Source organism: Panthera onca, chromosome B2 (assembly GCF_046562875.1).
Source record: "Panthera onca isolate mPanOnc1 chromosome B2, mPanOnc1 haplotype 2, whole genome shotgun sequence".
In the NCBI taxonomy this organism is placed as follows: domain Eukaryota; kingdom Metazoa; phylum Chordata; class Mammalia; order Carnivora; family Felidae; genus Panthera; species Panthera onca.
In genome coordinates, this window is record NC_138343.1 from 67,486,746 (window position 1) to 67,502,441 (window position 15,696).

The 15,696-nt window shown below is 36.2% G+C and overlaps 1 protein-coding gene across 1 annotated transcript in view; it reads right to left on the bottom strand.

Annotated features, from left to right (window-relative positions):
* CDC50A (cell division cycle 50 P4-ATPase accessory subunit A) overlaps positions 1-15,696 on the bottom strand; it is a 39,010-nt gene that overhangs the window by 4,874 nt on the left and 18,440 nt on the right. The window contains exons 2-6 of the mRNA XM_060615979.3: positions 10,185-10,292; positions 7,473-7,580; positions 2,400-2,487; positions 1,132-1,275; positions 261-467 (exon numbers count right to left, since the gene is read on the bottom strand). Of these exons, the coding sequence (XP_060471962.1) occupies positions 261-467; positions 1,132-1,275; positions 2,400-2,487; positions 7,473-7,580; positions 10,185-10,292 (655 nt within the window). The remainder of the gene's footprint in view (positions 1-260; positions 468-1,131; positions 1,276-2,399; positions 2,488-7,472; positions 7,581-10,184; positions 10,293-15,696) is intronic.

Below are 15,696 nucleotides of genomic sequence, written 5' to 3' on the forward strand. Positions count from 1 at the left end.
TTAATAAATCTACCACCAGCATCTTAAATAATTTTATCAAATAATATGCCTGAATCCTAGTACAAAGTTTATAAAAGTTTAAGACTTCTAGAAGATATAAGTGAAAAGATACCCTCTCATATGTATACACACATATTCTTACAAAAATGAGATCAAAACTAAAACACAGAATAGCATGTCACATAAATGAGATAAGACTAAACTATACTCTTTCTCTTTTCAAATTCTATGAATCTGTGCACATGGCCAAAAAAGGATACTGTATGTGATATTCAAATAGTATCGTCCAGCTGGCAATGTTGGATGTAAATCACTTTTCCGCTCTATTAGACGATATAACTTACGAAAAGTAGGTAATGCTGCAGTTCGCATCCAAACAATAAAATCCTCATTTATGAACCCATTATTATCTGGTTCAGAATCCAGCATGTACACTGGTTTAACCCAGTTTACTGGCTTTGTTGTATCTTAAAAAAAGAAGAGAAGGGTGAGGGGACAAAATATTCAATTCTATTAGGAGTTTCACTGAAAATTCACACTCAAATAAAACAAAGATATGCAAGACACAATCTGAATATTTTTCCTATTTTCAAAGGTATAAATATATGCATATTCCAAGAAAGTCTTGAAATCTAGAGGCAAACCAATTCCTCATGTAATAACAAGTAATTACAAAGATTTGATGGCTATCCCATTATGAAAATACTAAAAGTATGCTATGAGGTACATACCAAAAAGCAGATGATTTAATGCAAAGATATAATGGTAAAAAACATTACATTGCAAAATTTAGGAGGTACAGAATCAAAACTAAATTTAAATTTATAATTATAATAAAAAATTGGGTCTTGTTTAAAAGAAACTTGCCTGCAATTTGTAAAGACAATGGCTGAAATGCTTATAAGAAAATACCAGAAAAATTCAAGATTAAATGTACATGCACATTTCCTTTAGAATTTCAGTACATTAGAACATCCTACATATTTTACCTAACTTGGTATGAAGTTAAGAAAAGTTGCTGTTTGTAAAAAAGCATAAAAGTTTTTAAGATTCTAAAGATAGAAAATTTTAGGTACTTCATTAAAACTCCTTGCTTATATCATATTTGAAAGAAATATTAGTAAATTTTACCTTTAAATCGTTCTTCTAGACTTTCTCCTCCAGGGGGATTTCTGAATTTTACATTTTTATCTGTCCACCAAGCAATACCTTTCTTTTTCAAAGGAATAGGTGTAGGATGAGATTCATTGCCAACCAGAAACAATTCTAATGTATCTAAACACACAAAAAAGAAGAAGTTGCTAAGTATCTATTGAATATCCATAGCATCTACTATACTCTGAGAAATAAGGATCTGGTATCTGCTCCCAAAAGGGGTTATAACAGGGTAAGCAGGCATATGACATATATTTGCTCTTGACTACTTATATGTGAATTATCTATGGTAACTTTATAATCCTAGATGGACTTCTCTTCCCTCAATATAGTTATAGGTCACTTCATGGCTAGCTGGTATATGATAAGGCGAAATGTTTTAGTATTAACCCAAATAAAATAATTTGCAGGGTAAATTTGCTTCTCTTCCTTTTCTTTAAAAAATGCACTCCTAAATAGTTTCTGGCTTATCCATTTCTCTACCTGCACTGTGCAATATGGTAGTCACTAGCTACATGGCTACAGAGCCATTGACATTATGGCTGGTCCAAATGAATATGTTTTGTAAGAATATATTATTATACTTTTGAAACAATACATTTCAGAAATTAAAAACTCAGTACAAAAAAATAGAATATAAAGTATCTCCTTAACTTGAATTTAAATTAAAAAAAGAATATAAAATCTCACTCATATTTTATATGCTGAACACAATTTATACAGTAAAAAGGTAGTAATATTTGGGGCATATTGGGTTCAATAAAGTATATTAGTAAAAGTAATTTTACTTGTTTCTATTTAGTGTTTTTTAATGTGCCTATTATAAAATTTTAAATTATGTATACATGTCTCACAATGATGGTTTACATTATATTTGTATCAGACAGTGCTGCCCTAAAAGATCAACTATAGCTCCTTTGTAATGGTATAAATATTTGAAGTTGGTGGAAAAGGCAGCCTGGCTTTTATTTTCCCATATATGAAATGTGAAAGTTAGCAGAATGTCTCCGTTCCTTTCTTCCCAGGGAGAGAATTCATTCTTAAAGTATAAGAATTCTCAAAAAAGTCCCAAATCATTATGACATTCCATTGAATAACTAGTTGATATATTTATTTTAAAGTTGCTGAATTTTTCAATTTCATTCATGTTTACTAGACTACCAAATCAGTATCAATAAATTATACAAAGTTTTGTAATTATATATATTTATAATCCGTATCTTTTGTTTATAACTATATCATACCATTAAACATGCTGTTGGCAATAGCTCCACAAGGAGCAATTGGTTTGTCTTCGTTTCTTCGATAAGGCTCACATTCTTTACTGGGATTCTGATGTTTGAAAGGAAAAGAAGAAAAAATTATTACACAGGCCTCCAGGAGAACTATGAGCTAGCCATAGTTTAATTACTGATTAAAAATTCAATCCCTACATGTGTCTCACCTGCAATGCATACAGAATAGATCTGTATTGTAAAGACTATAAATAACATCACATTTAAATACTCAAATTATTTCTTAACATAATTACCTTACATAAAGGTAATAATTGTATTAACTTTATAATGTAACCCTTCCTTGCATATATTTTGTCATACATGCATATATCAAACTGACTTTTTAAAAATTTTCATATCAACACAAAAATCATACCACAAGGAGTTTTCTGTGCAAGAAAAATTAACAAGCAGTCTGTTGTCAATCTTAAACCAAAAGTGGACTGGAGACTCTAGGTCCAGCTATATACTACTATGTGCCTTTGGGCAAGTTCCTTGGTTTCCCTGGGCCTCACAAAATGAACATGTTCAACTAGATAATCTCAAATTGTATAATTCTAGGTTAATCCCATGGTCCTATGTCAAAGGAAGGAAGGAGGGAAGGAGGGAGGGATGGAAGGGGGCTAAGGTAGATTCATTCCTAGAATATACCGCTCTTCTTTAAATTGTGCATCCAGGGGCACCTGGGTGGCTCAGTCGGTTAAGCGGCCGACTTCGGCTCAGGTCATGATCTCGCGGTCCGTGAGTTCGAGCCCCGCGTCGGGCTCTGCGCTGACAGCTCAGAGCCTGGAGCCTGTTTCAGATTCTGTGTCTCCCTCTCTCTGACCCTCCCCGTTCATGCTCTGTCTCTCTCTGTCTCAAAAATAAATAAACGTTAAAAAAAAATTAAAAAAAAAAAAAAATAAATAAATAAATTGTGCATCCAGATACTAGGAAAACAAAAATGTTTTGACTTAGTCCCCACTGAAGATTTCAAGGAGATGTAGCAGTTGCAGGATTAAACCAGAGATTCTACCAAGTCTGAGATTAGGTATATGTCCGGGTTGTTCTGAAACTCCGAAGCTACAGTAAGCCATGTCTCAAAACACATAAAAAAATTAAAAATAAATAAATAATAAAATAAAATAAAATAAAATAAAACAAAACAAAACAAAACAGACTAAGATATTCTTGATTGGAAATTAACTAGACCCTAGTTAGTCCTTTTAGGGCTATTCTATTACCAACCAACACTGGCTTGTATCCAACATTCTCTGTGTCTAGACTGGATAAAGAACTGCCTGCATGGAAAAAAAAGGCTAAAGAAACATGTGGCAGGGATCTCATTAAGTCTCTTTAATATCTGACTTCTCAGCTTTCTGTTCCCTAAGCCATCTAGATTTATAAAGTTAGTACACTGAGACCTTGAAGACAGACAGTATATAACTGGCTTATGACTACTGGAATGTTTTGATGAACACTGCGATTTCAAAAAATAAAAGTTTTAAATATAAATAAACTCTCAGAAGGGAAAATATATCCTAGTCACTAAATTCTTCAATAAGTTTTAAAAGAAAGGAAAATATTATTTACTACCTATACATCAGGTACTGAATGCTAGATACTTTGCAGTAACTGGCTTCGGAAAGCCATGTAATGAGTACCTAATATATCATGTACCATGCAAGGTGCTAGAAACAGAAAAAATTTTTTTAAATAATAAAGTCACAGTGTAACAGAGGAAATAGATCTATACACAACCAATTATTATATGAAATAAGAGTCATGATGAAGGTGTCAATATATGTGTCTATATTCGTTCAACATATATTTATTAAATGTCTTCCATGTGCTAAGCTCTGGCAAGGTGTTTGGTATATGGTGGTTAAAGAAAGTCATGCTCCCTGCCCTCATGAGCTTACAGTGTAGCTGAGAAAACAGAAGACAAATAACTAAATATATAATTACAAATTACACTAAGTGTTATGAAAATAGTGTGCAAGTGATTATGGGGGATGGCAAAATAAATTACTTTGGAATCTATGATAAGGAAAAGTTGGCTCTGGAGGTGGTATCATATAAGTTAAGACCTAAAGAATAGGAGACAAGCATGTGAGAAGCAGACAGAAGAGGGTTTTAAGCAGAGAATAATACATGCCATTGAGAAAAAACTGTGTATTTCTGAGAAGGTAAAAGGTAAATCTAGTTAGAGAATGGGAACAAGGAGAATGACATGATGACACTGGAGAATTATGCATAGTTCAGGTCATCCTGAGATTTACTCCAAGTGCTAGTAGACCACTGAAAAATTTTAAGCAGAATGTGGCATTTACATTTTTTTTTTTAAAAGATCACTATAGTGACTATGTAGAAAATGACCTCAAAGTAGGGCCAGAACAAATGATGTGGAGAGAGTTTGGAATGAATGATGTGGAGTTTGTTAAGCAAGGTGAGATGTGACTTGGGATAAGGTATGAATGAACTAAATATGTAAAGAAGTTATTTTGTATCAAAGGGCACTAAAGACAATAGCAGGCCTCCAGATGAGAGGGCCTCCAGGGGAAGAGTTAAACCAGCATCCTAGGCAAATAAAATGTAAAAGGGGCAGATTACTTGGTCCCAGGAATGGTTAGGGAGTGGCTTACATTGCCCAGGGCAGCCAGGTCATAGGTACGTTAAAGACAGAGTATGAGCGGCCGCACCAGGTTCCTCAAAAAATTAAAAATAGAGCTACCCTATGGCCTAGCAATAGCACTGCTAGGAATCTACCCAAGGGATACAGGAGTGCTGATGCATAGGGGCACTTGTACCCCAATGTTTATAGCAGCACTTTCAACAGTAGCCAAATTTCAACAAGAGCCTAAATGTCCATCAACTGATGAACGGATAAAGAAGATGTGGTTTATATATACAATGGAATACTACTTGGCAATGAGAAAGAATGAAATCTGGCCATTTGCAGCAAGGTGGATGGAACTGGAGGGTATTATGCTAAATGAAATAAGCCAGGTAGAGAAAGACAGATACCGCATGTTTTCACTCATATGTGGATCTTGAGAAACGTAACAGAAGGCCGTGGAGGAGGGGACGGGAAAAAAAAAAAGTTAGAGAGGGAGGGAGGCAAACCATAAGAGACTCTTAAGGACTGAGAACAAACCAAGGGTAGATGGGGGTGGGGGAGAGGGGAAAGTGGGTGATGGGCAGGGAGGAAGGCACTTGTTGGGATGACCACCAGGTGTTGTATGGAAACCAATTTGACAATAGAATATATTTTTTTAAAAAAAGAGTATGAAACAATGAAGCTAGAATAGCAGGTTGGTAGCAGATTGTGAAGGATCTTACATATAATATTAAGTAACTTGGACTTCAATCTGTCCACTCTTAAAATCTTTAAAATTTTTGAAAGCCACCTGGTTTTAAAATCATGTATTTTGATCTAGCTCAGGGATCAATAAATGATAGACTGCAGGACAAATCCAGCCCAGCACCTGTTTTTACAAATAAAATTTTACTAGAACACAGCTACACTACACCCATTCATTGTAAGTACTATCTATGGCTACTTTCATTCTACAGTGGCAGAAGGGGGTAGCTGTATCAAGAGACTGTAAGACCCACAAAACGCAAAATATTTACTGTCTGGCCCTTTACAGAAAAAAATTCATCAATTCCTAGTGTAGTCTAAAAGCTTTGCTTGAAGCCTGTAAGAAAAGAATCAGTCTCCACTTCTTTTGCCCTCACTAAAGACAGGGTGTATCTAAATTTAAAAAAAACTATAAACTATAAATCAACCCCCATTTTCTAGGTCTCTGAACACACCCAATTCATAATCCCAATCAACAAATTCAGAAAGGACTAGGAACCTGGTGTGTCTCACAGGACACCATCTTCTCTGGATTTGAGTCCTAACCCCACATGGATTGCAGAATATTGCACACTTAACCAGAACCTTTCAATAGATTCACTATTTCTTAAGATCTCAAACATCAGGGACTAACAATAAAACCAGTAAAGATAACCTAGAGCAGCTATACGGTCACAGGACTATTCTGGTTATAATATAGTCTTAAATTGCATTCTAAGAGATTCACTGTTTCTTTTTTTTCTTAATTTTTTTTTCAATGTTTATTTTTTTCTGAGAGACAGAGCGTGGGGGGGGGGGGAGGGCACGGGGGGGGGGGCACAGAGAGAGGGAGACACAGAATCCAAAGCAGGCTCCAGGCTCCGAGCTGTCAGCACAGAGCCTGACGCAGGGCTCAAACCCATGAACCGTGACATCATAACCTGAGCCAAAGTCCGATGCTCAACCGACTGAGCCACCCAGGCACCCTGAGATTCACTGTTTCTAAGAAATCCTCAATAGCTCTGGAACTCTGAAGATTTGCTGCATTAGCAACAATTACATAAAATACTTGGGCACCACCCACCACTATGAAAAGTTGAACAACAGTCAGGAAACTAAGATCCTCTAGCCCAAATAAGGCTGGGCATCAGAAGGAAAGCTTGTTAAAAAGATATTTTAGAGCTTCACCCCTGCAGAGACTGGTTTACTACACTTAGGAGAAGTCTGGAATCTGTATTTTCAAAAAGGTTCTCAGACAATTTTTCGGTAACCCATCCTTTGAACTTTACTACTCAGGCTTACCACAAGTTAAAAAACAGACAGCATACATGTTCAATTCTAAAACATAACCTCAGAAACTAAAAGTAGTTTATTTATACATTCTTACCGAGTATAACAGTAATGAACAAACTCAAAAAAGAACCAATTATATACCCAGAATACTAGACTCATCAAAATTCCATTACAGACTAATAAAGCAAAAATCCAATGACACTACTAGAAAGAAGCAGGTAGTAAGAAATTGTAAGAAATCATTAATCTGTGCAAATTCCAGGCGAAAAAAAATTTTAACTAAAAACCCTCACTAAACAAGTATAAATGACAAGTAACACTTTAATTTCATCCTAACATTATTAAATTTAACATTTGTAACTGAATAATTATTACACATTCTTATTTACATCTATCACATTTTCATATTTCATCATTTTACTTACAAGCAAAGCACTAGCATCTCCATTTAGCTGACTGTCATCTCGAGATTTCACATAACGACGATGGTTTTGATAGAAATTAGACAGTCCATAATACATAAACACATTACCCTAGAGAAAGAGAAGGGAAACAATTTTCATATGAAACTATTAAGTATAAACTTGTTTCATGCATACTTAAAGGCTATGTCATTTGGACTATATTAGTTGAGAATTTGTGGTAACTTAAAATAAGCACTAGAGTGAACCCTACCAATCCTTAACAATCTAAAGCAGTACAAGTTGTAAACAAAGTTAAAGAAGGTATGGTACAAAACTCGAAGAGTAAACTTTGAAAATATCCTTAAAGACTTCAAAGAAGCACTATCTGCATTAAAAAAAAATACCTCAGGGAACCTATTAGCCTATTCTCTACTTTCAACTTCACATTTTTTACAATTCAGATTGGTTTTCACCCAGAGTCAACTTTTCATTTTTTTCTTATACAATTTTTTTAATGTTTATTTATTTTTGAGAGAGACACACACACACAGAGCACAAGAGGGGGAGAGGCAGAGATGGAGGGAGACACAGAATCCGAAGCAGTCTCCAGGCTCCGTACTGTCAGCACAGAGCCCATCGCAGGGCTGGAACCCACGAACCATGAGATCATGACCTGAGCCAAAGTCGGACACTCAACTGACTGAGTCACCCAGGCACCCCCCAGAGTCAATTTTTCAAAGGGACAATGGTCAACTTTTATTTATTGCCCAAGTAAATTCTGAACTTGAATTGAGACATAATATATTTCTCAACAAGATACTACACGTAATATAAGTAATTAATAAATTAACAATTAGTAAAGTATCTAAGATAATGAGTCAATGTGTAACAATAAAAAAATACTTTAATATAGCTGGAGGAGCCAATTGGAATAACTTGTGAAAGAAGGGTAATCTATATACACTACAATTGTTGAGAAGGTACCACAAAACCATCTTGAATGACTTAGGGTTATATATAGGAGGTAGCAGAAACAGTAAGCTATTTTCTCATTTCTGGTTGCCACCTCCATAATCTATAATCAAAAGTAACTCAATTAAAAAAATTCAGTAACATTTCAAGAATGCTTTATTTGATTTGCTATTTTCACATACACAATTATTTATTTAAAATTTGATTTTCAAATGTCAAATTATGCAAACTTTCCCACTCTGTATAGAGAAAATGTTTATATACATAAAAACTTTTTTTTTGGTTATCAAAAATATCACAGAAACAAAGAATATGCTTAAAAATATCTCAACTAAGAAACAGTATAGTAAATTCAACTTATAAACTGAAAAAGAAGTCCTTTCAATGAATACTAAGACAAAATAACTTTGAAAAGGCTGTTAATCCAATTCAAAGTTTGGTCTTGTGAAGGGACACAGAGCCCACAAAATATTGCACTTTTCAGAAAGAGAAGCTCTGAAATAAGTGTTTTTGGATGGGGACAGAAACTACTGAAACTACTAATCATTACAAGTCTGTTTTATCTCCTTAATTCTGTCTGTTTTGACAAAAGCAGAACTTAATGCACCTATCTTTACAGTTTTCTTCATCACAGTGAAAAAGAATAGAATTTTTATGATGTTTTAAATTTATATGGGGGCACCTGGGTGGCTCAGTTGGTTAAGCGTCTGACTTCGGCTCTGGTCATGATCTCACAGTTCGTGGGTTCGAGCCACACGTCAGGCTCTGTGCACACACGCTCAGTGTCTGGAGCCAGCTTCCGATTCTGTGTCTTCCTCTCTCTCTCTGCCCCTCCCCTGCTCACACTCTCTGTCTCTCTCAAAAATAAAACAAAACATTAAAAAGAAATTAAATTCATATGTTATTTCTGCTGAAACATAGTAAAATAATTAAATTACTGTCTTCTCCCAAATTTATTTTCATGTTTTTTAAGATAGTGTTATTATCCTTTATCTCAGTGCAAGAGCATCTACAACCACTAGATGGCAACCATCTACCAGAGACTATAAAAGTCACCGAGGCCTTTAAAAATATTTTAAGTGTGAAAAAATCTAAAAAGTTGACATGTATTAAAGTAGTTTGGCTCCCTGAAGAATAAAACACTAATTTTTTAAGCTCAATTTTTAGGTAAAGGAAAGCCCAAACTGGTCATATAATGCCTATTCTATATCTTCATGTCTTTTATAGCATCTGCTCAATTTCCAATGACGGATAAGTATGAAAGCAAAAGACACACTGACAACTACACACACACACACACACACACACACACAGTGTTCTAATTGCTTATCAAGACATAAAAGATCAATAAGGTTTCACTAAGTGTTTGCATTTATGGTAATTCATATCGGATAGAAAATAATACAATTAAATGATGAATGAATTAGTAAATGTTCTAAAGTAAAACTTGCTTTAGAATTAAAAGTAGGTTAAACTATTTGATATAAACATGATAAAACCTTGATTTGTATAGTAATAAAATTTTCCAGTGAAAAGATAAAATATTTTAAATTTAGTTTATAAAGTACTAACTTAACTACTTAAATAAATACATATATTTAATTACCAGAGAGCATAATGCAACAGCCAAACAAAACAATCTTGCTCAAAAGTGTATGTACTTCAAAAATTAGTGATTACAAAAAAATGAAATAACTAGTAAAAAATTTTTAATGAAGTATTTTTTAAAGCAGGCTTTTCTAACACATTGGGAATACTGACCTCAAATGACTGTTCCAGTGTGAAGTTAATGGTACAAATACAAGGTGTCACATTCGGAGACAAACATTTATTGCAGGGACTGGAAGGGTCTGTTCCGGTATAATCAATCTGTAAGAGAAAAATGTAAGTAAGCACTCCCTTGAAGAAAGTGGATACACTCTGAAATAAATTGCTATTCAAAGGAAAAATGAGTCCAATGAAACAACTTATAGTACAGAAAAAAGTTGTTTTTAAGGTATCTGTTTATATTGACAAAGTAAGGTAATAAAAACTGGAAAGGGTCCTATATTATTCTACTGGCTCATCTTTCCTAAATTCGTCTCTCCTTTTTACCAAGAGAAATATAGTTCTACATAAAATCAGATATAAAATTCTTTAAAAAAATTTTTTTAATGTTTATTTATTTTTGAGAGAGAGAGAGAAAGAGAATGAGTGGAGGAGAGGCAGAGAGAGAAGGAGACACAGAATCTGAAACAGGCTCCAGATGTGGGGTTCGAACTCACAAGAGGAGAGATCATGACCTGAGCCAAAGTCGGACGCTCAACCAACTGAGCCACCCAGGCGTCCCAGATATAAAATTCTAACTACATGATGTATAAAGATTTCAACTGCTATATAAAGTCTAAACAATTAAAATACCAAACTGATAACAGAGATCAATAAACCAATCATTGCTCTCAAATCTTCCCATCTTGAATACTTTTCAGTCACCTCAGCTTTCCATGGTACATTTTCAAAAAAAACAAAAACAAAAAAACTTGGTGTTGTAAAATAAAGAATTTGTGTTGTCTGTGTCCTGGTTTTCTGGCAGGGAGCTTCTAAAACCCTTGGAATTTCCTGAATGACAGGAGTATACTTGTTTTTGATAAGCCTCTTGATTCACACACTAGAGTTTGTGCTAAAGAGATGGCTCAAGATGGGGGCTGGTCACCAGAAAGACTGTATGTGGTTAGGGACTTTGGCCCAGCCCAACCTCTGGGAAGAGGGAGAAGGATAGCAATTTAGTTCAATCATGTGGGCTAATGTTTAATCAATCATGCCTGGCCATGAAATGTCAATAAAAACTCTGGAAATGGAAGCACAGGGGAGCTTCTTGGTTGGTTAACCCACTGATGTGCCAAGAGAGTGTGATGTGCCCTGATTCTATAGAAAGGCAAAAGATTCTTCTTTCAGGATCGTCCCAGACCTCAACCAATGTGTCTTCATTTAGCTAGCCCTAATTTATGTTGTTTACGGTAAGACTGCAATCCTAAGTATAGCACTTTTCTCAAATTGAGTTATTCAGACAAATTATTGAATCTGAGAAGGGTCATAAGAACCCCAGATTTACAGTCAAGTGCAGATGGCCTGGAGACCTCTAAACTTGCAACTGACATCAGAAGGACAGGTGTGTGTGTGTGTGTGTGTGTGTGTGTGTGTGTGTGTGTGTGTTGGGAGGGGAGGTCTTAGGAAACCCCCGGATTTGTGCTAGTTAACCAGAAGTGTGGGTAGCCTGGGGACCTGACTTGCAGCTGGTGTCTAAAGTGGTGTCGGTTTTGTTGAGAACCATGCCCTTACACCTGTGGAGTTTGACGCTAGCTCACAATGGTTAGTGTCAGAGTTGAATCCTCTGTACTCTACCTATACACCCCTCCCTCCCCTAACCATTGGCAACCGCTGATCTTTTTACTGTCTTCACAGTTTTGCCTTTTCCAGAATGTCGTACAGTTGTAATCACACAGTATGTAACCTTTTCGGATTGGCCCCTTTCACTTAATATGCATTTAAGGTTACTCCATGTCTTTTCATGGCTCAACAGCACATTTCTTCTTAGTTTTGAACATTATTCAATTTTCTGGATGCACCATAGATTATTTATCCATTCACCAACTAAAGGACACCTTGGTTGCTTCCAAGTTTAGGCAATTATGAGTAAATCTACTATAAACATCCTTGTGCAGGTTTTGTGTAAACCTACGTTTTCAGCCAATTTGAGTAAGTAACAGAGTAGGGATGCTGGATTGTAAGGTAAGAGCACACTCCATTTTGTAAGACTGCCAAACTATCTGTATTATTTTGCATTCCCACCAGCTGTGAATGAGTTCCTGTTGCTCCACCTTCTTGCCAGCATGTGCTGCTGTCAATTTTTTGGATTTTCACCATTCTAATAGGTGTACAGTGGTATCTCGTTTTAATTTACAATTCCCTAATGATGTTATCTTTCATATACTACTTGCCATCTGTACATTAGGGACAAAATATATCCTCCCATAATTCACATGTTGAGGCTCTAATTTTATTTTATTTTTTTTAAATTTTTTTTTAACGTTTTTATTTATTTTTGAGACAGAGAGAGACAGAGCATGAACAGGGGAGGGTCAGGGAGAGGGAGACACAGAATCTGAAACAGGCTCCAGGCTCTGAGCTGTCAGCACAGAGCCCGACGTGGGGCTTGAACTCACGGACCGCGAGATTGTGACCTGAGCCGAAGTCGGCCGCTTAACCGACTGAGCCACCCAGGCGCCCCTAGGCACTAATTTTAAATGTGATTATATTTGGAGGTGGGACCACTGGAAGATAATCAGGTTTAGATGATGTCATGAAAGTAGGGCCCCCATGATGGGATTAGTGTCCTTATAAGCAGAGACCAGAGCTCTCTTTCTCTCTCTGTCCTGTAAGAACAAATTGAAAAGGCAGCATCTGCAAAGTCAGGAAGAGGGTCCTTACCAGGAACTGAATCTACCAGTACCTTGATCTTAGACTCCCCAGACTCCAAAACCATAAGAAATAAATGTCTGTTGGTTAAGCCACCTGGTCTGTGTTTTTTGTTCGTTTTTTGGGGTTTTGGTTTATTTTTATTTGTTTGTTTTTGCAGCAGTCCAAGCTAAAACAGAGTTTGGTACTGAAAGGTGGGGTGCTGCTATAACAAATACCTACAAAGAAAGAAGTGGCTTTGGAACTGTATAAAGGGTAGAGGCTGCAAGAAACTGGAGATCGATGCTAAGAATATAGACATTAAGAGTAATTCTGCTGAGACCTCAGAAAGAAATCTGAAGAGTCAGAAAGAAAGCTACCATCCTCTAAGAGAATGCATAAATAATCATGAACAGAATACTGGTCAAAATAATAGATGGTTAAAGTCATTCTGATGAGGTCTCAGACAGGAACAAGGAACATGTTACTTGGCAATGGAGAAAAAAAAGTGATCCTTATTATGACGTGGCAGAGAACTTGGCTAAACTGTGTTCTAGTGTTTTGTGGAAGGATATTTTGTGAGAGATGAAACTGGATATTTAGTTAGAAGATTTCTAAGCAAAGTGTTGAAGGAGTAGCCTGGTTCCACCTGACTGCGTATAGTTAAATGCAAGAAGGGAGAAATGAATAGAAGCTGAAATAATGTTAAGCAAAAAGGGACCAAAACTTAAAAGATTTGGGAGATTCTCAAGGCTATCCACGTTGCAAAAAATGAGAAATGTTGTACTGAAGAGAATACTATGGGTGTGGCTGAACAACCACTAGGTAAAGCTGTTAGTGTGGGTGTGAACCATGGACGTAAACAGCTACGCCAGCAGAAATGATACCAGTTTGAACCAAAGAGGAAAGAGTCGGGACAAAATGAAGAGGGCTGTGGGACTTCTTAGATCCTACCGGACTGATCAATAGAACCAATTCACTGCAAACATGTGCTATTATTCTTCAAAACAAGGGAAGAACTACCCCAAAGATGACTCAGACACCATCAGGACTTCATCCTCAGTTCAAAGATGAAAAAGGGTTCAACAGGCCAGATGGTAGCAGCCAAGAAAGAGCCTTGCAGCAAGACTGACAGCCTGGTGGATCCTGAAGGCAGAGCATCAAACCAGAGGATTACACTTGAGCCTTAAAATCTAATGGTATTTGCCTTGCTAGGTTTTGAAGATGTGCTTAGAACTTGTAACCCCTTTTTTCCTCTCATTTTCTCCCCTTTCATATAAGAATGTCTATGCCCTATCAGTTCCTCTACTGTATTTTGGAAGCACAGACTTCTCATCTGGTTAAATAGGTTCACAGTTGGAGAGAAATTTTGCCTCAGAATGAATGAAACTGAAGTGTCACCCATATCTGACTGAACTGATATTTAGATGAGACGTTAGAGTTGATGCTGGAATGAGCTGAGACTTTGGGGGACTGTTGGGATGGAATCAAAGTATATTTTGCATACAAGAAAAACATGAACTTGAGGAGCACAAGGGTGGAATGTATGAACTGAATTTATCCCTTCCAAAATTTGTACTGTGAAGTCCTAACCTCCAATTATGATGGCATTTGGAGGTGAGCCTTTGGGAGGTAATTATGTTTAGATGAGGGTTATTAGGGTGGGGTCCCTATGACAGGATTAGTGTCTTTAATAAAAAGAGGAAGAGAGACTAGAACTCTCTCTCTGCCCTTGTAAGGACATAGCAAGAAAGTGACATTCTGCCAGCCAGAATGAGGGTTCTCACCAGAAAATGAACCTACCAGCACCATGATCTAGGACTTCCCTGCTTCAAGGACTGTGAGAAATAATTATCTGTTGTTTCAGCCACCTGGTCTATGGTATCTTGTCATAAGAGCCCAAGTTAAGATATTGTATACTTTTTTGGGTGAGATATCTCTTCAGGTCTTTGCTCATTTTTTAATTGGGTTTTCCATTTTCTTATTGCTAAATATTAAGAGTTCCTTGCATATTTTGGATAATAGTCCTTTGTCAAATATATCTTTAAAAAATTGTTTTCCTAGTCTGTGGCTTGTGTTCTCACTCTTTCGATAAATAAGAATTTAATTTACCTTAGTAAAGTACAAAAATAGCTGTTTAATTTTTATTTCTGAAACTGAACATTTAAACTTTATATATGGATGTTCATTTTTTCTTTATAATTGGAAAAAAGGTTAAAATCAATATATAGAAAATAGAGCCAGCATCTTATTGCAACATCTGACTGCTTTTCAAAAAACACAAAACTGCTTCATCTTGGTTTTGTCAAATTCTGATATTGAAATGTTCTCCATCAAGCTTATTTGTTTACTAACGAAACTTTGTTTAGAGAGAATTTTTTTTAATTAAAAAAAATTTTTTTTTTAACGTTTATTTATTTTTGAGACAGAGAGAGACAGAGCATGAACGGGGAAGGGGCAGAGAGAGAGGGAGACACAGAATCAGAAGCAGGCTCCAGGCGCTGAGCCATCAGCCCAGAGCCCGACGCGGGGCTCGAACCCACGGACCGCGAGATCGTGACCTGAGCTGAAGTCGGACGCTTAACCGACTGAGCCACCCAGGCGCCCCAAGAAAATTTTTATTCACTGCAAATATCTAGGAAAAGTTAGGCACATAACTACAACAAGCTAAAAACACAGGTCTCCTAAATGAAAAGAGGCAAAGCATATGTAATTTAGCACTAGACCTATTGGGCCACAACCTTTCATTCAGGGCCTCTATATGCACAATATTCCACTGAAAGCCAAGTTTTATGATACTGAAAAGATGAGACCATTTAGAAGACAGAACTATATTTTA